The sequence below is a fragment of the Geospiza fortis genome, unplaced genomic scaffold, assembly GCF_000277835.1.
Source record: "Geospiza fortis unplaced genomic scaffold, GeoFor_1.0 scaffold344, whole genome shotgun sequence".
Lineage (NCBI taxonomy): Eukaryota > Metazoa > Chordata > Aves > Passeriformes > Thraupidae > Geospiza > Geospiza fortis.
Genome location: NW_005054584.1, coordinates 83783 through 99758, shown reverse-complemented (window position 1 = coordinate 99758; position 15976 = coordinate 83783). Strand labels below are relative to the sequence as shown.

The 15976-nt window shown below is 53.8% G+C and overlaps 1 protein-coding gene across 15 annotated transcripts in view; it reads right to left on the bottom strand.

The window, feature by feature from the left end:
- The window catches only part of MAPT (microtubule associated protein tau), a 22985-nt gene extending 11927 nt beyond the window's left edge, over positions 1–11058 (bottom strand). For 8 of the 15 annotated variants that reach the window (XM_031064359.1, XM_031064356.1, XM_031064365.1 and 5 more), the window contains exons 1-6: positions 10967–11058; positions 9629–9715; positions 8486–8572; positions 6949–7014; positions 1755–1801; positions 750–911 (exon numbers count right to left, since the gene is read on the bottom strand). In XM_031064359.1, the coding sequence (XP_030920219.1) occupies positions 750–911; positions 1755–1801; positions 6949–7014; positions 8486–8572; positions 9629–9715; positions 10967–11012 (495 nt within the window). In that variant the 5' untranslated portion in view covers positions 11013–11058. The remainder of the gene's footprint in view (positions 1–749; positions 912–1754; positions 1802–6948; positions 7015–8485; positions 8573–9628; positions 9716–10966) is intronic. The other 7 variants (XM_014310782.2, XM_031064369.1, XM_031064366.1 and 4 more) reach the window with 3 other exon arrangements.
- Between the last annotated feature and the right edge of the window lie 4918 nt (positions 11059–15976).

Below are 15976 nucleotides of genomic sequence, written 5' to 3'. Positions count from 1 at the left end.
CTTGGCTTCGGCTACGCCATGCACTGCGCCCTCACACCTGGCTTAGCCACACCTCTGCTCTCTAAATTTCGTCCTTTGGTTTCCCCCGTTTTGCCAAAATTTTGTACAGAAGATAAATTCTGTATTTATGTTTGTAATGCATGGAATGTAATGCACGTGTGTAAAAATACAGCATGTGTGACTGGCACAGGGTGCCCAGAGCAGGATCCCTGGCAGTGCCCAAGGCCAGGCTGGACACTGGGGTTTGGAGCAGCCTGGGACAGTGGATGGTGTCCCTACCATGGCAGGGGTGGCCCTGGGTGAGATTTAAGCTCATTTCTGACCCAAACCATGCCAGGATTTCGTGGTTCCGTGTGACCTGCACGCCCTGTGCCTTCCCCATGGGTGTGTTTATGTGTCTGAACGGCACAAAGGCAAAAAGCTCTGAGGTTCTGTCCACCCTGCAGGATTAACCACGGATGTGCTGCACCCCCTAACCCCATGCAGCTCTGGCACAGCTCAAACCCACCTGTGAAACACAGACAGAGCTGCCAAACAAGGAAAGGCACAAAGGGACAGGGGGATGGGGGCACACCTGCAGCAAGGAGCCCCTTGGGCTGGGTCCTCTCAGAACCAAACCCAGGACCAAGCCTGGCTTCACCAGGGCAGGTGCAGGGAGCACATCACCCTCTCCAGGGACAGGGAAGGACTGAAAACCAGGCTTTACCTTCAGGTGCTTCCCTGGCCTCTGTCCCAGCCCAGTGCTTTGCCTTGGCTCTGTTTTCCTGCATTCCTGTGCTGGCAGGCCGGGGGGTGGCAGGACAGGCTGGCTGGGAGGCACTGGCAGGGCTGCTGGGTGCTTTGGGGGCACTGGGTGCTTTCGGAGGGGCTGCAGTGGAGCCAGGGGGGTTGGCAGGGCAAGGTGAGGATTTCTTGGACGTGGAAATGAAGTGAAACGAAATGGGAACAAAAATCAAAAGAAAATCAGCATGGCAGGGAAATAAAATGGGATCAGTGATGTTGAATGGGATTAGAAGGTGCAATACAGAGCTGGGTGTGGGGTAGGGACTGCCAGGGCTGTACATAGAGAAATAACCAACTTCAGTGTTAGAAAATAATCCTATTCCTCATCTTTAACTCTTCACCCACTGCATTTCCCCTCAGCTTGTCCATTATCCCACCCAGGCACTAACCAGGATCATGGCCAGCTGAGCTAAACCTCCTCCAAATTCCCAGTGTGACAGATATTGTTTAACTTCTGGGATTTGCCCATTACCAAACTCTGTTCCTCACCCAGAACACAACACAGCATCTTTTTGGGGGTTGTTCTGGGCAAGCCAGGAGCTGGATTTGATGATTCTTGTGGATCCCTTCCAACTCAGGATATTCTATGATCTGCAAGGCCTAGATTATTTAATTTAATGTTTTAATTACACGTTCTGCTCTTTTCACAGTTATGCTTGTCCCCAGTGCAGTTTTGAGTCTGCCCCAAGGTCAGCTGCTGCTTTTCAGTGCTGGGCTGACCAAATGCTTTCTCCAACCTCCCACCCAAGCCCATGAGCCACGTGCTTGATTTAGATTTGGATCATTTCCTCACCCTCAAAGAACCCATGGATTGCACCATCCAAACCCAGGGGAGGGAAATAAAAATAAAAACAATCTCGAAAACAAATGGGAAAATGGAACATAATGGGAAGGTCTCCTAAGAGGCAGCAGGGCAGGAGAGGAGCCAGGAACATGGACAGGTGTCACCCTGGTGCTGGTTTTCAGCTTACCTTGGGTTTCTTTTCATCAGCTTCGGTCCCTTCCTTGTCAACACGACCTGACAGATGGAAACACACAGTTACACCTCTTGGGACTGGTCATAAACTCCAGACACTGCTGGGGGTGTTCCCTGACCCTCAGTACTGCTCTCAGAAATGTGACAAAGTCACCCCTTCCTGCAGAAATCCTTGCACCACCCCACACCACGTTCCTTCTGTGCCAGCAGATGATGCTGTGTTAGTCAGCACTGGGGACCAGACACACCAGGGAGGTTTGGGAGGGAGAATTTCGCCCAGATTTCCACCCAGCTCCTGCAGGATCCATCCAGTTCAGCACAGAAAGTTCCCTTCAAGCCTCTGAAACACCCACTTGTTCTAACAATTACGTAAACAGAGACCCAAACTGGAGGAAGCCCCAGCCCAGCAGCACTGTGATCTCACTTAGGGGTTCTTCAGTTGGTGTTGCAGAGCACTTTTATCCCTGGCTGTTGTTAATTCCCATCTCTCCTGACAGGCTGCTCTCTGCCTGCCAGCCCCATGCCCCTTCCACCTGGGTCAGTCTAATTAGGAGATCAGAAATGGGGAGGAGTTAAAGTTTGTACTCCAAGGCACTCAAAGCAAAGCCCTTTCCCCCCATCTTCAACTAATTGGGAGGAGAAGCTGCTGACATCCTCCCCAGTGTTGGGAAACTCGTCCTGGGGGATCAGCCCTTTCCTGGTGACAGGAACAATGCTGTTAATCCAGCCCTGATCCCTCCCAAATTCAGCTGAACTGGAGCAAGGCTGGAGCCACCGAGCATCTCTGCTTTTGAAGGGGAAGACCATTAAATAATTGAACTTCTCCTCCTGAATCAGAAGCTGGCTGGCTCTGGGCAGTGCCTCCCCACCCTGCTGTGGCTCCAGGCTCCAGGGCAAGCCATGCCAGTGCCTGCAGCACAGGAGGGAAGCTGCACACTGCAGATCCCGCAGGGAACAAGGAGAAATGTGTTAGGAGCTTTGGCTGCAGGGCAAAAAGCTCCATCCACAATTTCTGCCTGAGCCCCAAGCCCAGCAGCATCCCCAGGCCAATGGGAGCAGCCAAGCCAGCCCGTGGAATGTGGAGCTGGGGGAAAAGGCAGAGCTTCCCCCAGGACCTGCCCAGGAGAGCCAGAGCTGAGGTCCAACAGGTGAGGTGTCCTGCTGCCCTGGCTCCTCACCACAGCTCACAGCACCACCAGGCAGCCTTTGGCCCCTGAGCTGGGCCCCTGGGACATTCCCGAACCCAGGAGGGGTGGAAAACACAAAGGAAAGGTCTAAGGGATGCTGGAGCACTATGTGGTGAACTCAAAGCTTTACCCAAGGCTGCCCTCCCAGCCCCACACACTGTTTTTCAATGCCTCCAGACACACAGGCAGCTCCTGCTGAGCCCCCAGAGGCAGCACTGCGCTGGCACACCCAGGGACACCCCATCCAGAGCTGGGGTGGCAGCAGGATGCTTTGGAAGAGCAATGGACATGCCTGGCAGTGGGAAAAGGCCCTGCTGGCTGCAGCCCGTGCCTCCAGCAGCAGTCAGCAGTGGATATTTAAGGGGAAAGTACAAGGAACAGGATCAGCGTGGGAGCTTTTCCATGGTTAGACCTGCCATCCTTGCCTTTTTTCCTCCTCCCTCCTCTTTGGGAAAGCCAATTCCAAGAGTTATTGGAGCAGACATGCAAACCAGATGGCACGTGTCCTGCTGGAACAAGCTGCACACGCCAGGGGAGCCCCACTCCACCTTGCCAGGGCCACGTCCAGGTCCTCCTCTTCTCAGGTGGGAGTTAAGGCGCCCACCCAACAGATCCAAGGAAATCAAAACAAAAACAGGTGAAAAAAAGCATGATTAGGGACACGCCAGCACCATGCAAGGCACGCAGAACCGCAGCACAAGGGTCTGTCAATCCAGCCCAGGATTGAGTGAGGAGGGAGGGCAGGGAGGGAGCAGCAGCGCTCTGGGTCAGTCACGGCACGCTCCAGGCCAGCTCCAAGCAGCAGCAGCCCCGGTGGCAGCAAGCTGCAGTGCTGGAGCACACACCTTTGAGCAGAGGGACACGGCTGCCCTCCCAGAGCAGCATCTTCATCCTTCACGGCATCTTCTGCCTCAGCAGGGAGTTTGGCTGTTTCTTGCATGGGCCCAGAATCTTCTCCCTCCTTGGGCTCAGCCTCTTTTGGGGAGACACCTCCAGAAGGCTCTGCCAGGGCGGTGTCTGCGCCTCCCTCTCCCCCCAGCAGCTCTCGCTTCTCCTCTTGGTCCTCTCCTGCTTTATGTGACTCAGCTTCAACCAGAAGTGCCTCTCCTGGGGTGTCTCTGAGGACACCTTTGGACTTGCTTTCTCCATCAGATTCTTCACGAGTCTCCTGGGCAGCTGCTGGACACGAGCCCTTTTCAGGTCCCGGAGAAACACGCTGATCCACGAGGGAAGGCAAACCCTGCCCAGGAGTTTCATCAACATCCCGGTCCTCATCCCTCTCCCGTCCACCAGAACCTTCCTTGACCGTGGCTCTGGCACACAAAGGTCCATCTTTGCGGTCACCTGTGCCTCCTGCTCCTGCCAGGCCCAGCTCTGGCTCTGCACTGCTGCCTTCTCTGCCTGCCTGGTCCCTGCTGCCTCCAGAGCCTTGGTACATGTCCAGGGGGATTGGGATGGTGACCTCGATCCTGGTGGGAGCTGCTGCTGGAGCCTTGGCTTCACGGGGCAGGGGTGGCTGCTGAGGGCCCAGCCCCTGCTCTGGGGGCTGGCTGGCACCTTTCACTGCCTCTCCCACACGCTCCTGAGGGCCAGGCTGGAGCTTTGCAGAGCTCGGCTCGCCTGGAGCTGAAGACGTGGGGTGTGAAGCACGGGCAAGAAATTAGCACAGGCATGTCAAACATCACGTAACGGGAGAGACTCAGCATTTCTACTGGCAATCAAGGGTAAAAGCAAGTCCCACCCCGCCCCACGGAACAGACAGCTCACTCCTAGAGTGGTTTTTGCCTTTAGAGAGCTCTGATCCCCATGGGAATCAGGAACAGCACCTTAGATCAGATTCCTGCCTGGACCCAGCTTGGAGGTGGCCGGGTTCACCCTGCATCCTTGAGCTGGTTTAGCTGTAGAGGTTTCCAGAAGCCAGGAACATTCCCATTTTCCCTAACACCACCACTGGACCATCAGTTTGCTGGTCAGTGCCCATCTCTTCTTGCCCCAAGGGCCTGAGCAAGGGCCAGAGCTCTGCCCTCCTTCCTGACCTCACAGAACCCTGCTGGCCTCCCCTCCCCTTGGGAGATGCTCAGGCACACACAGCGCTGGCTTCAGAGCTCAAACCTCCTCTGCTCTGCCCTTGGATCGTTCCCACTGCCCAGGAGCTTGGGAAGGGCACTCCCATGCCATGCCAGAGCAGGGAAAGGACTGGGGAGAAGAACGTGGCTGCAGCCACAGGGCCACAGCAGTTTGGGACCCCTGAGAGCTCCAGTGCTGCTCTCTGCCATCACTTGGGCTGGGTGACATTTGAACCCCAGAACCTGAGGCCACAGAGGCAAAGATTTGTCTGATTCTCTTTTCTTTTTTGGAGTGAGTGTGTGAAAGAGGGGATTCTGTTCTGTCACTGCTCTGTGCATGACACAGACATTTACAATCCCAACCAACATCTGCTGCATGGAGCCAGGTCTTCCAATTGAGCCGGAGCTTTTCTGTTGGAAATCCCTCCAGCTGAAGGAAAGATGCCCTGAGCAATGGAGAATTCACCTGGGTACATTGCTTTGGAGTTAACCAGCCCTGTAAGGATGTGCCTCTCGTATTATGAGCTGGTTCAGCCTCAAGGACCCTTTGGTCTCTTTGAGCACTGATCAGGTAAAGAGCCTAAATCAGAGGCCTGAGATCACAGCTGTGGCTTTGGCAGATTAACAAACAAGACTGAAACAAGAAAAGATGAAGTCAAGACCAACTTGGTCTTTCATCAGTGTCCTCCCCTTTTTAAGAGGATATCGCAGTTAAGTGAAACAACCACACCAAGCGCTCGTGTGTGACAGCTGAAAGATCCCAGGATGGGGCAGAAAGGGCTTAGTAAAAACCTGGTGAGAAACAGCACCAAAACCAGGGCAGAGAGAAGAGAGAACTTCGACCCCTCAACTAACAATCCTGATTTCTTTTTTATAATGGAGCCACTATTTCATACTTAGAAGAGCTGACAGTCCAAAAACCACTGGCCAGGCAAGTAAAGGTTTTATTCCAATTGCAGGGAGCAGAGTGCACAGAACTGGGCTCATCTCTGTGTGGAAAGCAACAACAACCTGAATTCTGCCCTGAGCTCAGAAGGCAAAACCTATTTACTTCTGTAAAAGACATGGATGTCTAAGTGCACTAATGGAGCCATGAAGAGGAAAGACACTGCTCAACTGGATTTGTTATGTTTGCTGCACAGGAAAATGCTTCACAAAATGGCTTTTGACTGAGATTTTAAGCAACACAATAAATTAGTGCTGTGGTGTGCAGTGCAGGCAGGACAGAAACACCACAGGGAGCCTCAACCCCTAAGTCTGCCCCATGGAATCAAGCACTGGGGGCTTTGGGAAAACCAATTTTCCATCAAGTCTGAACTGAGGAGAGTCAAGAGAAACTTTCCAGGTAGCCAAATGGCCCCTGGGTAATTTTCAGGCCAGCTAAGCAGACACACAATGAATGCTGTGAGAACACTCACTGCCCACTGTGTCTGCCTTCCTCACTCCCATTCCCCAAGACTGGGATGAGGAGAAAAATCCCTTAATGCTGAAGTCAGGGTATGAGTGAGTGGGTTTGAGTCCTGTTTTACTTTAGAAAGTCACAGTAATTAAACAATTTGCTGGTTTCACGTGTGAGCACAGGGCCTACACTGCCTCTGCTCAATCTGAGCAGCTCCTCTGGCCCCAGCACATCCCAGCTCTGCCCATCAGCTCTTCCAGCCTGGAGAACGCCCTGGTTTCACAGCTGGACAAACAAGCACCATGACTTTGGCCATCTGAGAGGGAGATGTGGTGCATGAGGAGCTGAAATGAGTATGTTGGAACATCCCAAGTGTGTATGGCCCTGCTCTGCCAGGAACAGGGAGAACTGCACGGCTGCTGAGCAGGGCAGAGCATTTCCTCACAGAACAGGATTCCCAAGCCACCACCAACCAGCTGCACACGTGGGCAGCACCACCTGGTCCCAATGACAGACAATTTGAGACAACTGACCCACCTTGAGTGGCATCTCCTGCAGCGTGGTCCTCCAGGTTGGGAGTGGCTCCTACGCCCGCCTCTTCAGCTGCTCCCAGGTCGGAGAAAGAAGGGGAAAAACATGATCAAAAGGAGAGTTAAGTTTAAGCACGTGCCTGGAGAATGAATGTGCCTCCCTGCTGAGGCTGCCCAGCAGAATGAGCAGGATCTCTGCTGTATCACAGAAAGGAAATCTCCCCAACACCGATGATGGGTCTGGGTAGATCTGTTCAGCCCCTGCTCTACAGAGCAGAGTGGTGTTTCACCAGCTTCCACATCCTGAATGGCAGGTTAGTGCAAGCTCTTCCAGGCAGAAAACAGGCTGTTAAGGAGCAAGGAAACCTGGGGATGCATATCCTCTTCTACCCCCACCTGGCCTTTACATGGCCAGCAGCATTTCCATGTATGTCTCTTACCTGAGCTCACCTCCTTGGTGTCTGTGACCAAGCTGTGAACCCTGCCAAGGCTGTGTGAGACCAGTAATTCCAAGCCTGATACAAATCTAGAGAAATCCTGAACTTCAGGGCTACAGGTACATCAGAGAAGCATGGTTTTCCTCACAGTGATGATGGTTTGTCTCCATCAGCATTGTTTTCAGTTTATTCTCTGGCTACTTTCAAACTAGCTTAAACAATGATATTGGTATGCCACAGTTCTCCAGTCAAACTAGGACTTCTTCTGTTTTCCCCATTATTTTCCAAGCAGCTCAGGATACACTGGCTCCCTGGGACAGTCAGACCTTGCACCAGAGCCCGCGTGTTTCAGCCCAGCAGCTCAGGGACTGGATGTAGCGCAGAAATTTCCCTGCTGTGAGTTTGTCTCAGTGCTTGGCACTGGCAGAAGCCCTTTTCTACCCGCTGCTTTTCTCAGGTCCTGCCTGATCTTTCCAGGGAAAGCCACTGGCTATGGCACGGGGCACACGTCCTCATTTCTCACACACAGACCTGCCCTCCCAGATCCTGCTCTCCCACACACAGCACTGCCACAGTCACTCCCTGCTCTGCCTCTGAAAGGCCTCATCCTTCCCTGGAAAACCAGGCCCAGGTGCAGTGAGTGCCCACAGGGCATTCAGGCTGAATTAGTCACTTCACTTCCTCTGCATTACCCTCAGCAGCACTGCTGCAGTGGCCTGGTTTTCACCTGCCACTCCAAAGACACCCGCGGGGCTGGGCAGAGCCCAAGAGCTGCAGGACAGGCACCCAAGGGGCTGCTGGCACAGGAGCAACCCAGAAGTGCAGGTAGGAGCCTGGAGGTGGGAGCCAAAGCCACCACAGAGACACCAGGCAGAAGGATGGTCAGATGTGGAGCAGAGGAAGAGAGAAGAAAAGGCTGCGAGCTCCCCCCAGGATGGGGAAGGCAAGAGGACAGCTCCGAGTGAGGAATTCTCTGGAGAAGAAGGAAGCAGCACTGGGAGCAGTGTCCCTGTGAGAGGTTTCGTGGTGTTGTCTCACAGCACCGACCAGTCCAGCTCTCTGCTCTGCCTGCAGCAAGAGATGAAGCTGCACCTTGGTCTCCCTCACCTGTGGTTCCTTCTGGGATCTCCCCGTGCTGTTCCGCACCACCCTGATCCTCGTGGTCTCCTTCCTCCACTAAAGGTGCTGTGGCATCTGAAAAACAACACAGCTTTCACACAGCTGCTGAGAGGCAAAGCCCTCTGGAGGCCAGGATGGGCCTGAAGAACTTTCTGCTCGGAGAAGCACTCAGAGCTGGTGGAGGGAACAACTGAGCACGGCACAGCAAAGCCAGAGCCACAGGGACACCGTGAGCTGCCCCCTGGCACACAGCGTGCCACAACCTGCTCCCTACACTTCTGAAGGGAGTCTTTTGGACAAAAAGGGAGCCTTTTTGTCCAAAAATCCACCACTGAAAGCAGCCCCTGGGGCACAGCAATCCTGCATGGAGACACGGCTGGGCTGGAGCAGGACAGAACAGCTCCCCTGGGCTGCACCAAACACCCCAGTGCGGCTGCATCGTGCTCTGGGGCACAGGGACACCCAGCTCCACCTGCCACAGGGGTGGCTGCTCGTCCTGGCAGCCCCACTCCAACTGGAAAGCAGGATCAAATCCCCTCCTGCACCAGATGGGCTCTATGTCCTGATTTCCTGAGGAACTTTCCCAACAATCACTCAGCCCACGCCTCCAGTGGGACAGAGCTGGGACTGCTCAGCATTTGTGCCCAGTTTTCCTTCCTTTCAGAACAATTTTGCAAGCTAAAGCCTCTACCTCACGTCTCCAAAGGCAGATTCTTGGGATTAAAGCAGCAAAAAGTGAAGGTAATTACAACAGTGAACAAGTCTCTGGACCACTCTGGAATCAGAGCCTTTCTACCCACGAGGCACTCGGGACCTGGGGAGCACAGTGACACAAAGCTGTGTCACTCAACGCAGGACTGCTCCTGGCTGCACTGCCAGGACCTTGCAGAGCCCCTGCAAAGCCTGCAGCAAACAAACCTTCCTGAGCTGTAAGGAACAATTCACCTCTCTGCTCTCCAGCCCACTCTGCACCTCACTCTGCAGCACAGCAAACGCCACTAGTGATGAGACCAGCAAAGGGGTTTCTCCTCCTGAGAAACCCCACCAGGACACGGCGCGGGGACTCTCTGGTGAGGTTTACCACGACCCCATCCATCGTGGTTCCCAAGCAGAAAGTCAAAGAGCTCCCACCTTCCGTAGTTGGGGTGCTCTTAGCGTCAGATGTTTCAGAAACAGGCTCATCCGATCCATCATCGACTGGTATCTGAAGGGGATAGCCTGGAAAACATTCAAACACTTACAACAAGTCCTTGGCTATCACCTGGGGCCTGGGGGTTACCAACTCTCATTGCCCAGAGCCACAGCTGCAAGAAGCTGCAGCTGGAGAGTGAAAACCACCTGAACTAAAAGCAAGCAAAGCGTGAAAATGCCAACCAAAAGCACCAGGGTGACCACCAAAAGGAACAAAAAGGAAACCCACCAGCAAAAGAAAAGCCCAGTGAACCGGGCAGGCAGAAACAGCAAAGCATGGCACAAGCAGGCAGGGAGATCTCAGCAACGTAAGGAGGAAAGATGTGCAGCTTCTGAGCCTCTGTTGTCCTCTCCTTCCCTCCCAGAGCAGGCTGAGCACTCCCAGGACTGCAAACCAGCCCGTGGTGGTGATGGGGCTGGAGCAGGACAACATTCTGTGCCAAGAAACGGTGGCAAAAGTCTTCTGGAAGAGCAGGGCAAGAGGCACAAGCCTCCCCTCAGCAAGGGTGCGGGCAAATCAAATAATGAGGGCTGGAAAAAGTGATTTGGGGAAGAAGAAGCGAAATCCCTGGGAGCCTGTGGTGTGTGAGACAAGCTGAGAGGAGCTGTCAGACCGCAGTGCTGCAGAGCCAGGATGAATGGAGGCTCTGGATGCTCTCCAGGACAGAGGCCATCCATTTATCTGGCCAAAGAGGCGTCCAAAGCACCTCAAGAAAAGGAAATTAAGATGATGTTTATATGGAGCATAGCCAGGAGTGAGTCCCACCAGGTCTGCTGGCAGCGCGGGTTTCCAAGCTCAGCTGTGGAGCACGGTGGAATGAGAAAGGAAAAGCTTCTGAAGAAATGCAGGACTGAAATATGGTGAGGAGGACTCCAGCATGGCCCCCACTCCCAGAGCTCTCTGCTCAGCTGTCCCCAGGTCCCTGTGCAGGTGAGGAAAGCAGGCAGCAAGCAGCGTCCTCGAGCTGTGACCCCAAATAAAAACAGTGCTGTGTTTCCTGAGCAAACTGAGGAGTGGACACAAACACACACTTGCAAAGCTGCAGCAGTGGGATCCCCCCTAGCCTGGGGTTATTCTGCTCCATGGACAGTGAGATCCACGAGCAGCATTTTGCCAGGCCTGTGCACGTTGGAGCATCTTGTGGGCTCCCTGTGGTGCCCTGGCTGACCCTCGGTGTCCTTCCAAGGACCCCTCACACCACCACCGTGTTCTCCCTCTCCCTCCTTGGCCCAGCAGTGGCCCAGGCAGGTCCTTCACCACCTCCTGGACGTGCTCACCTGATGAGAAGTGTTTTTCCTGGCCAGGTGCGTGATCCTCCATCATGGCAGTGTCCTGAGGCTGCTCTGCCACCTCTCAGCAAAGGTACCTGAAAAGGAGAGTAAAAACTCACACCCATTAGGCAAAACCTGACCCCACAGGAGCAAAGGGAAGGTCTGGGCAGTCCTGCACAAGCAAAAGCATGTGCCAGTCACTGCATCCCTCACAGCAAACACAGAGGCAGCTCCTGCCAGCTGCATTCAGGTTCCAGGAGTATTTAAGATGTGCCAAGCAAAACGAGCACCCTGGTGCACCCAGGACACTGCTCTGGCACAGCTCTGCCCCGGGAGGTCCCTGAGAGCAGCAGGCTAAGTGCTGACTGACTCCTGTGCACGCTCCAAACTCTGCATTTCCCAGCTGAACCAGTCTGCCAAGAGCTGTATTTGCTGGTGAGGGGTGATGCTGCCGTGGGAAGGGATCCTTCCACCCCTGTGCACACACCCAGCAGGGATACACAGCTACCACAGCACACTCATCATCTTAAAAGCCACCCAAAAGTGACATATGACGGGACACCAGGACTGTCCAGAGATGGATTTTGGACTCTTAGGGGAGAGGGTCTCGCTCAGCTGTGGCTGTGAGGGGACAGCACAGCCCCTGCTTTAACCCCAAACCCTTCGTGCAGGGCTCAGAGAGCCCCAGCACAGCACAGAGCAAAGCAAACAGGGCAGGGCTGGGAGCAGGAAGGTGCCAAACCACCCAGCCCTTGACCTGCAGAAGGAAACGAAATCTCCAACAACCATTATCTGCCTCCTGGTGCAGGGGGCTCTGCGCTGGATGGACAGACAGTGCTTTTAGCTGGTTAATTACAGCCATTGGCAGTGATTAATAATCAGCTATTAGTGCGATCACATGCTCAGCAGTGGAGCTCAGGTTACCAGCAGCAAGGAGGAAACTTGTGGTTTTGTCTGCTGGCAATAAATTAACTGCATGGATGGAACCACACGAGAGAAACTCCAGGGCCAGCAACCAGATCTCTCACCCAGCTTTTTTTCTTTTAAGCCTTAGCAAGATGACTCTGCAATTTAATTACTGCCTTAGACGGCTACAAAGCCATTGGACAGGACTGGAGAACCAGGGAAGCTGGAGAGCTTGCACTGCAATGAAATCACTGATAAAAATGGAGGTATAAAATAAGAAAGAATTAAGTATCTAATTTTTGCTCTAATTGGTGGGCCCTAATAATTTGGACATATGGCTGCCCTCCTCCCAGTGCTCAAAGGATCACATTGATTATATCCAGGACTCAAGTGGCTGATGCTTGATATTATTTACAGCACTGAAATACTAAAATATAGTGTTAAAAAGCAACCTAGGCACAAACCTGAGGGTAAAATGACACAGAGAGGTGCTGCTTTGGTGCCCTCTGTGCCCCTGGCACTGGGTACAGCAGCTTTCCCAAAGCACTGCCCTGTCCTGGGCAGGAAAATGTGGATGGCAGCAGCAGCTCCTGCCCCTGCAGCCACTCTCTGCTCACCACACACCTCCCAGCAGCGACACCTTTGCTTCCCAGCTGCACATCCAGGGGAAAAAAAACCACCCAAATCTGCTGTGCTGCATCTGCACCAGGCTGTTTCCTCCCTCTGCCTCCTCTCCTCGCTCCCTCCCGGGTGTTTTTTGGAGAAGAGCAGCCAAGTGTCCCCCCACATCTGCTCCTTTCTTGCCTCTGGACAATTTCCTGGGGCACCATGCAGAGGGGGACTGCTTGCTGAAGGTTCATCTGCTGCCTCCATGGACAGCATCTCCCCGGGGAAAACCTTGCATTTCTCCTGGGCATGCAGGGCTGCAGCCTGGGGATGTCCTTGCACTTCTGGGCATGCAGGGCTGCAGCCCTGGGGATGTGCTTGCACTTCTGGGCATGCAGGGCTGCAGCCTGGGGATGTCCTTGCACTTCTGGGTATGCAGGGCTGCAGCCCTGGGGATGTCCTTGCACTTCTGGGCATGCAGGGCTGCAGCCCTGGGGATGTCCTTGCACTTCTGGGCATGCAGGGCTGCAACCTGGGGATGTCCTTGCACTTCTGGGCATGCAGGGCTGCAGCCCTGGCGCTGTGATTCAGCAGACGCTGCGGTGGGCAGGGCTGGGGGTCACCTGCCTGGCCCCGCCAGAGCAGCTGGGGATGCTGCTCCCTGCCTGTGCTGCTCAGGGACAGGCAGGGCCAGCCCCCACTCCCACCATGGCACGGCACAGTGCAGCTCGGGAGGATGCAGGCATTAATTTTTCAGAGACAGTCTGAGAGGAAGAGCTGCCTTCCTGTTACAGGGAAAAAAGCACGACCGAGAGCATGGAGGTTCATCACTGAAACACTCAGGGGGACCCTGGGGGCACCTCAAACCCAGCTGCAGCCCAGGCAACGCCCCAGTGCCCCTTCCTTCAGACACAGAGGTGTGGGGGTGAGGCCTGGATGGCTCTGGAGAGCAGAAACGTCTCCCAGCAGATGGAGCACAGCGTCCTCCTGCTGCTCCTCAGAGTCCCCTGCGCCTGAGCCAGCCTCAGTGGGGAACAAACCCACCTCCAGCTGGCACGGCAGGGAGGGAAAGTCTCAGCTTGGCCTTGGGTTTTCACTCAGGTAATGAACTCCTGTGACCAAAGAGAATTTAAATCTTATTAAAGTGGCATACTCAAACTGGAACTCTCAAAGATGGGCTGAAAATTCTGAAAGAAGTCCACAGTGATAATCCTCTTTGTTTTTGCTTTTGAGTGGGGGAAGGGGAAATCCCTCTCGGAGAAAAACATAACATCAAGGGGGGAAAAAAATTCTAAAATATTCTTTAAAATGTAAAAGCAGCTCCGCCTTGAAGCAATGGCTCAGTGATGCATAATTAGAGCAAAGAAAGCTGCACGGAGATAAACTTGAACAGCACCCTCCACATGGCAGATAAAGCACAAACCCTCCAAAGAACCTTATCCATCCCCAGCAGAACTATTCTCCTTAACCAGGGACACTATCTAAAAAGCAACAGCCCATCCCATAATTAACAGCTCCTCCAAACCTCACGTTTTCCAAACCTGAAGCCTTCCTGGAGTTGGAAGGGACCTCAAAGCCCACACAGAGCCACCTCTGCCATGGCAGGGACACCTTCCACTATCCAAGGTTGTTCCAAACCCTGCCCAGCCTGGCCTTGGGCACTGCCAGGGATGCAGGGGCAGCCCCAGCTGTGCCAGGGCCTGCCCACCCTCACAGGGGAGAACATCCTCCTAATACCCACTCCAAACCTACTCTCTGTTTGAATCCATTCCCTTGTTCTGTCGCTGCAGGTCCTTGGAAATATTTCCCAATATTCCCATTTCCCAATATTCCCATTTCCCAATATTCCCATTTCCCAGAGACACTGTAAAGCCACAATTAGCTCAGCCCAAAGCTGCTCTTTGTCCCCAGCCCCACGTCCACTCTGCAGCAGCAATTCCTGCCCTGCACCAACGAGGCAGCAGGACTGGGCCCAGCCAGCACGTCCCAGCAGGGCCCTGGGGAACCCAAAAACCCCACACAAAGCCTCCAGCAGCCTCTGCCTGGCGAGGGTCAGAGCCCAAACTCTCCACCCTTGGGCAGAAAGTTTCTCTGCAGTGGCAGGGAGATAAACCCAGGGCTGCAGACGAGGTGAGCCCAAGGTGTCCCAGTGAGGGAGGGGAGAGGGCAGATCCAGGAGCACCCAGCTGGGCAATCTGTGCCAGGCACCACCAGCCCTGGCACAAAGGAGAGAGGAACAGCCCCCCCCGAGCCCCTCAGTGCCAGGGGGTGAGTGGGTGACAGTGGGCACAGCCCAGGGGACACAGCCCCAAGCAGGGCAGGGACAATCCCGGGATCACAAGGCTGGACCAGGGGCTCGATTTACACAGCCCAGCCCAAAATAAACCCGGCCTTGGCAGAGCTGCCTGCGGGTGGTGCAGGGGCCCTGGGGCACAGGGGCAGGAAAACAGAGAATAAGGAAAGGAACATTGCAGCAGCAGGAGGGCGCAACACCCGGGGAGATGCTGGCTGGGTTTGCACTCTGGGACTCACCAGTGGCCCCACCAAGCAGATCCACCCCCCATGCCACCCACAAAATACCCACAAAATACCCACAAAATACCCACAAAATACCCAAGTGATCACCCAGGTAACTCCCAAGCCTCTTGGCTATTGTCTCATGCTCAGCATCTTCCTTCCCCGTTATTTAATCAGAAAGGGCGCAAAGCGCTCGCTTTTGTTGTCAAAAATGAAAACTCAACAAACACGAGCTAAGTGTTACCTCTGAAAGGTGATCAAACACAAACAGGGCTTTAGGAAAGCATCATTCCGTCTGAATTACATAATTAAAACAGACTGACAGCACCGTGAAACAACATCAGCCTGAAAGGCTGTTCATAATTCATAAGCAACTTCCTTTTCATCTCCTTTGTGCTCTCCTCCAAGCACTGTTTTTCCCAGAAGCTGACAGAGGAAGGAATACGGACGATGATCTCATTAATTGCAGGCACTAATATGCAGTGAGCTGAGAAATTACATGGAATTTCAGGATATCCAGCCAAGAGGACAGAAAACTTCTTTTAGGTTCAAAGACAGATGATGTCTCTTGGAGAAACAGGGCAGAGCTGCAAAAGAAATTGTGTCCAAATTGCATGTTTTCTTTTTTTATTTTCGCTTTTTTTTAAATAGTTATTATAGTTTAAGTAACTCCTTGGAGGTGTGAAACTTTTTCCCCTTTCTCCAGGGGCTGGACACTTTTCAAAGAGACACGAGATGGGTTTGGGCTCACAGCAGAACAGTTTTTGGGGCACAGGAGTCTCACCACAGCAGCATGGACACCCATCTTCTTCTCCTGCCACTCCATTCCCCCAGCACAGCCCTTACAAATCAGAGCTGCTCACGGCCAAGAGCCCTGCCAGGGGTCACCACGGGGGTCTCCAGAGCAGCCTCGTGGCCAGAGAAAAGCCAAGGAACACTCACTCACACGCTGGTAAGTTCCTCAGGGCTGCTGAGAATTAAACTAAC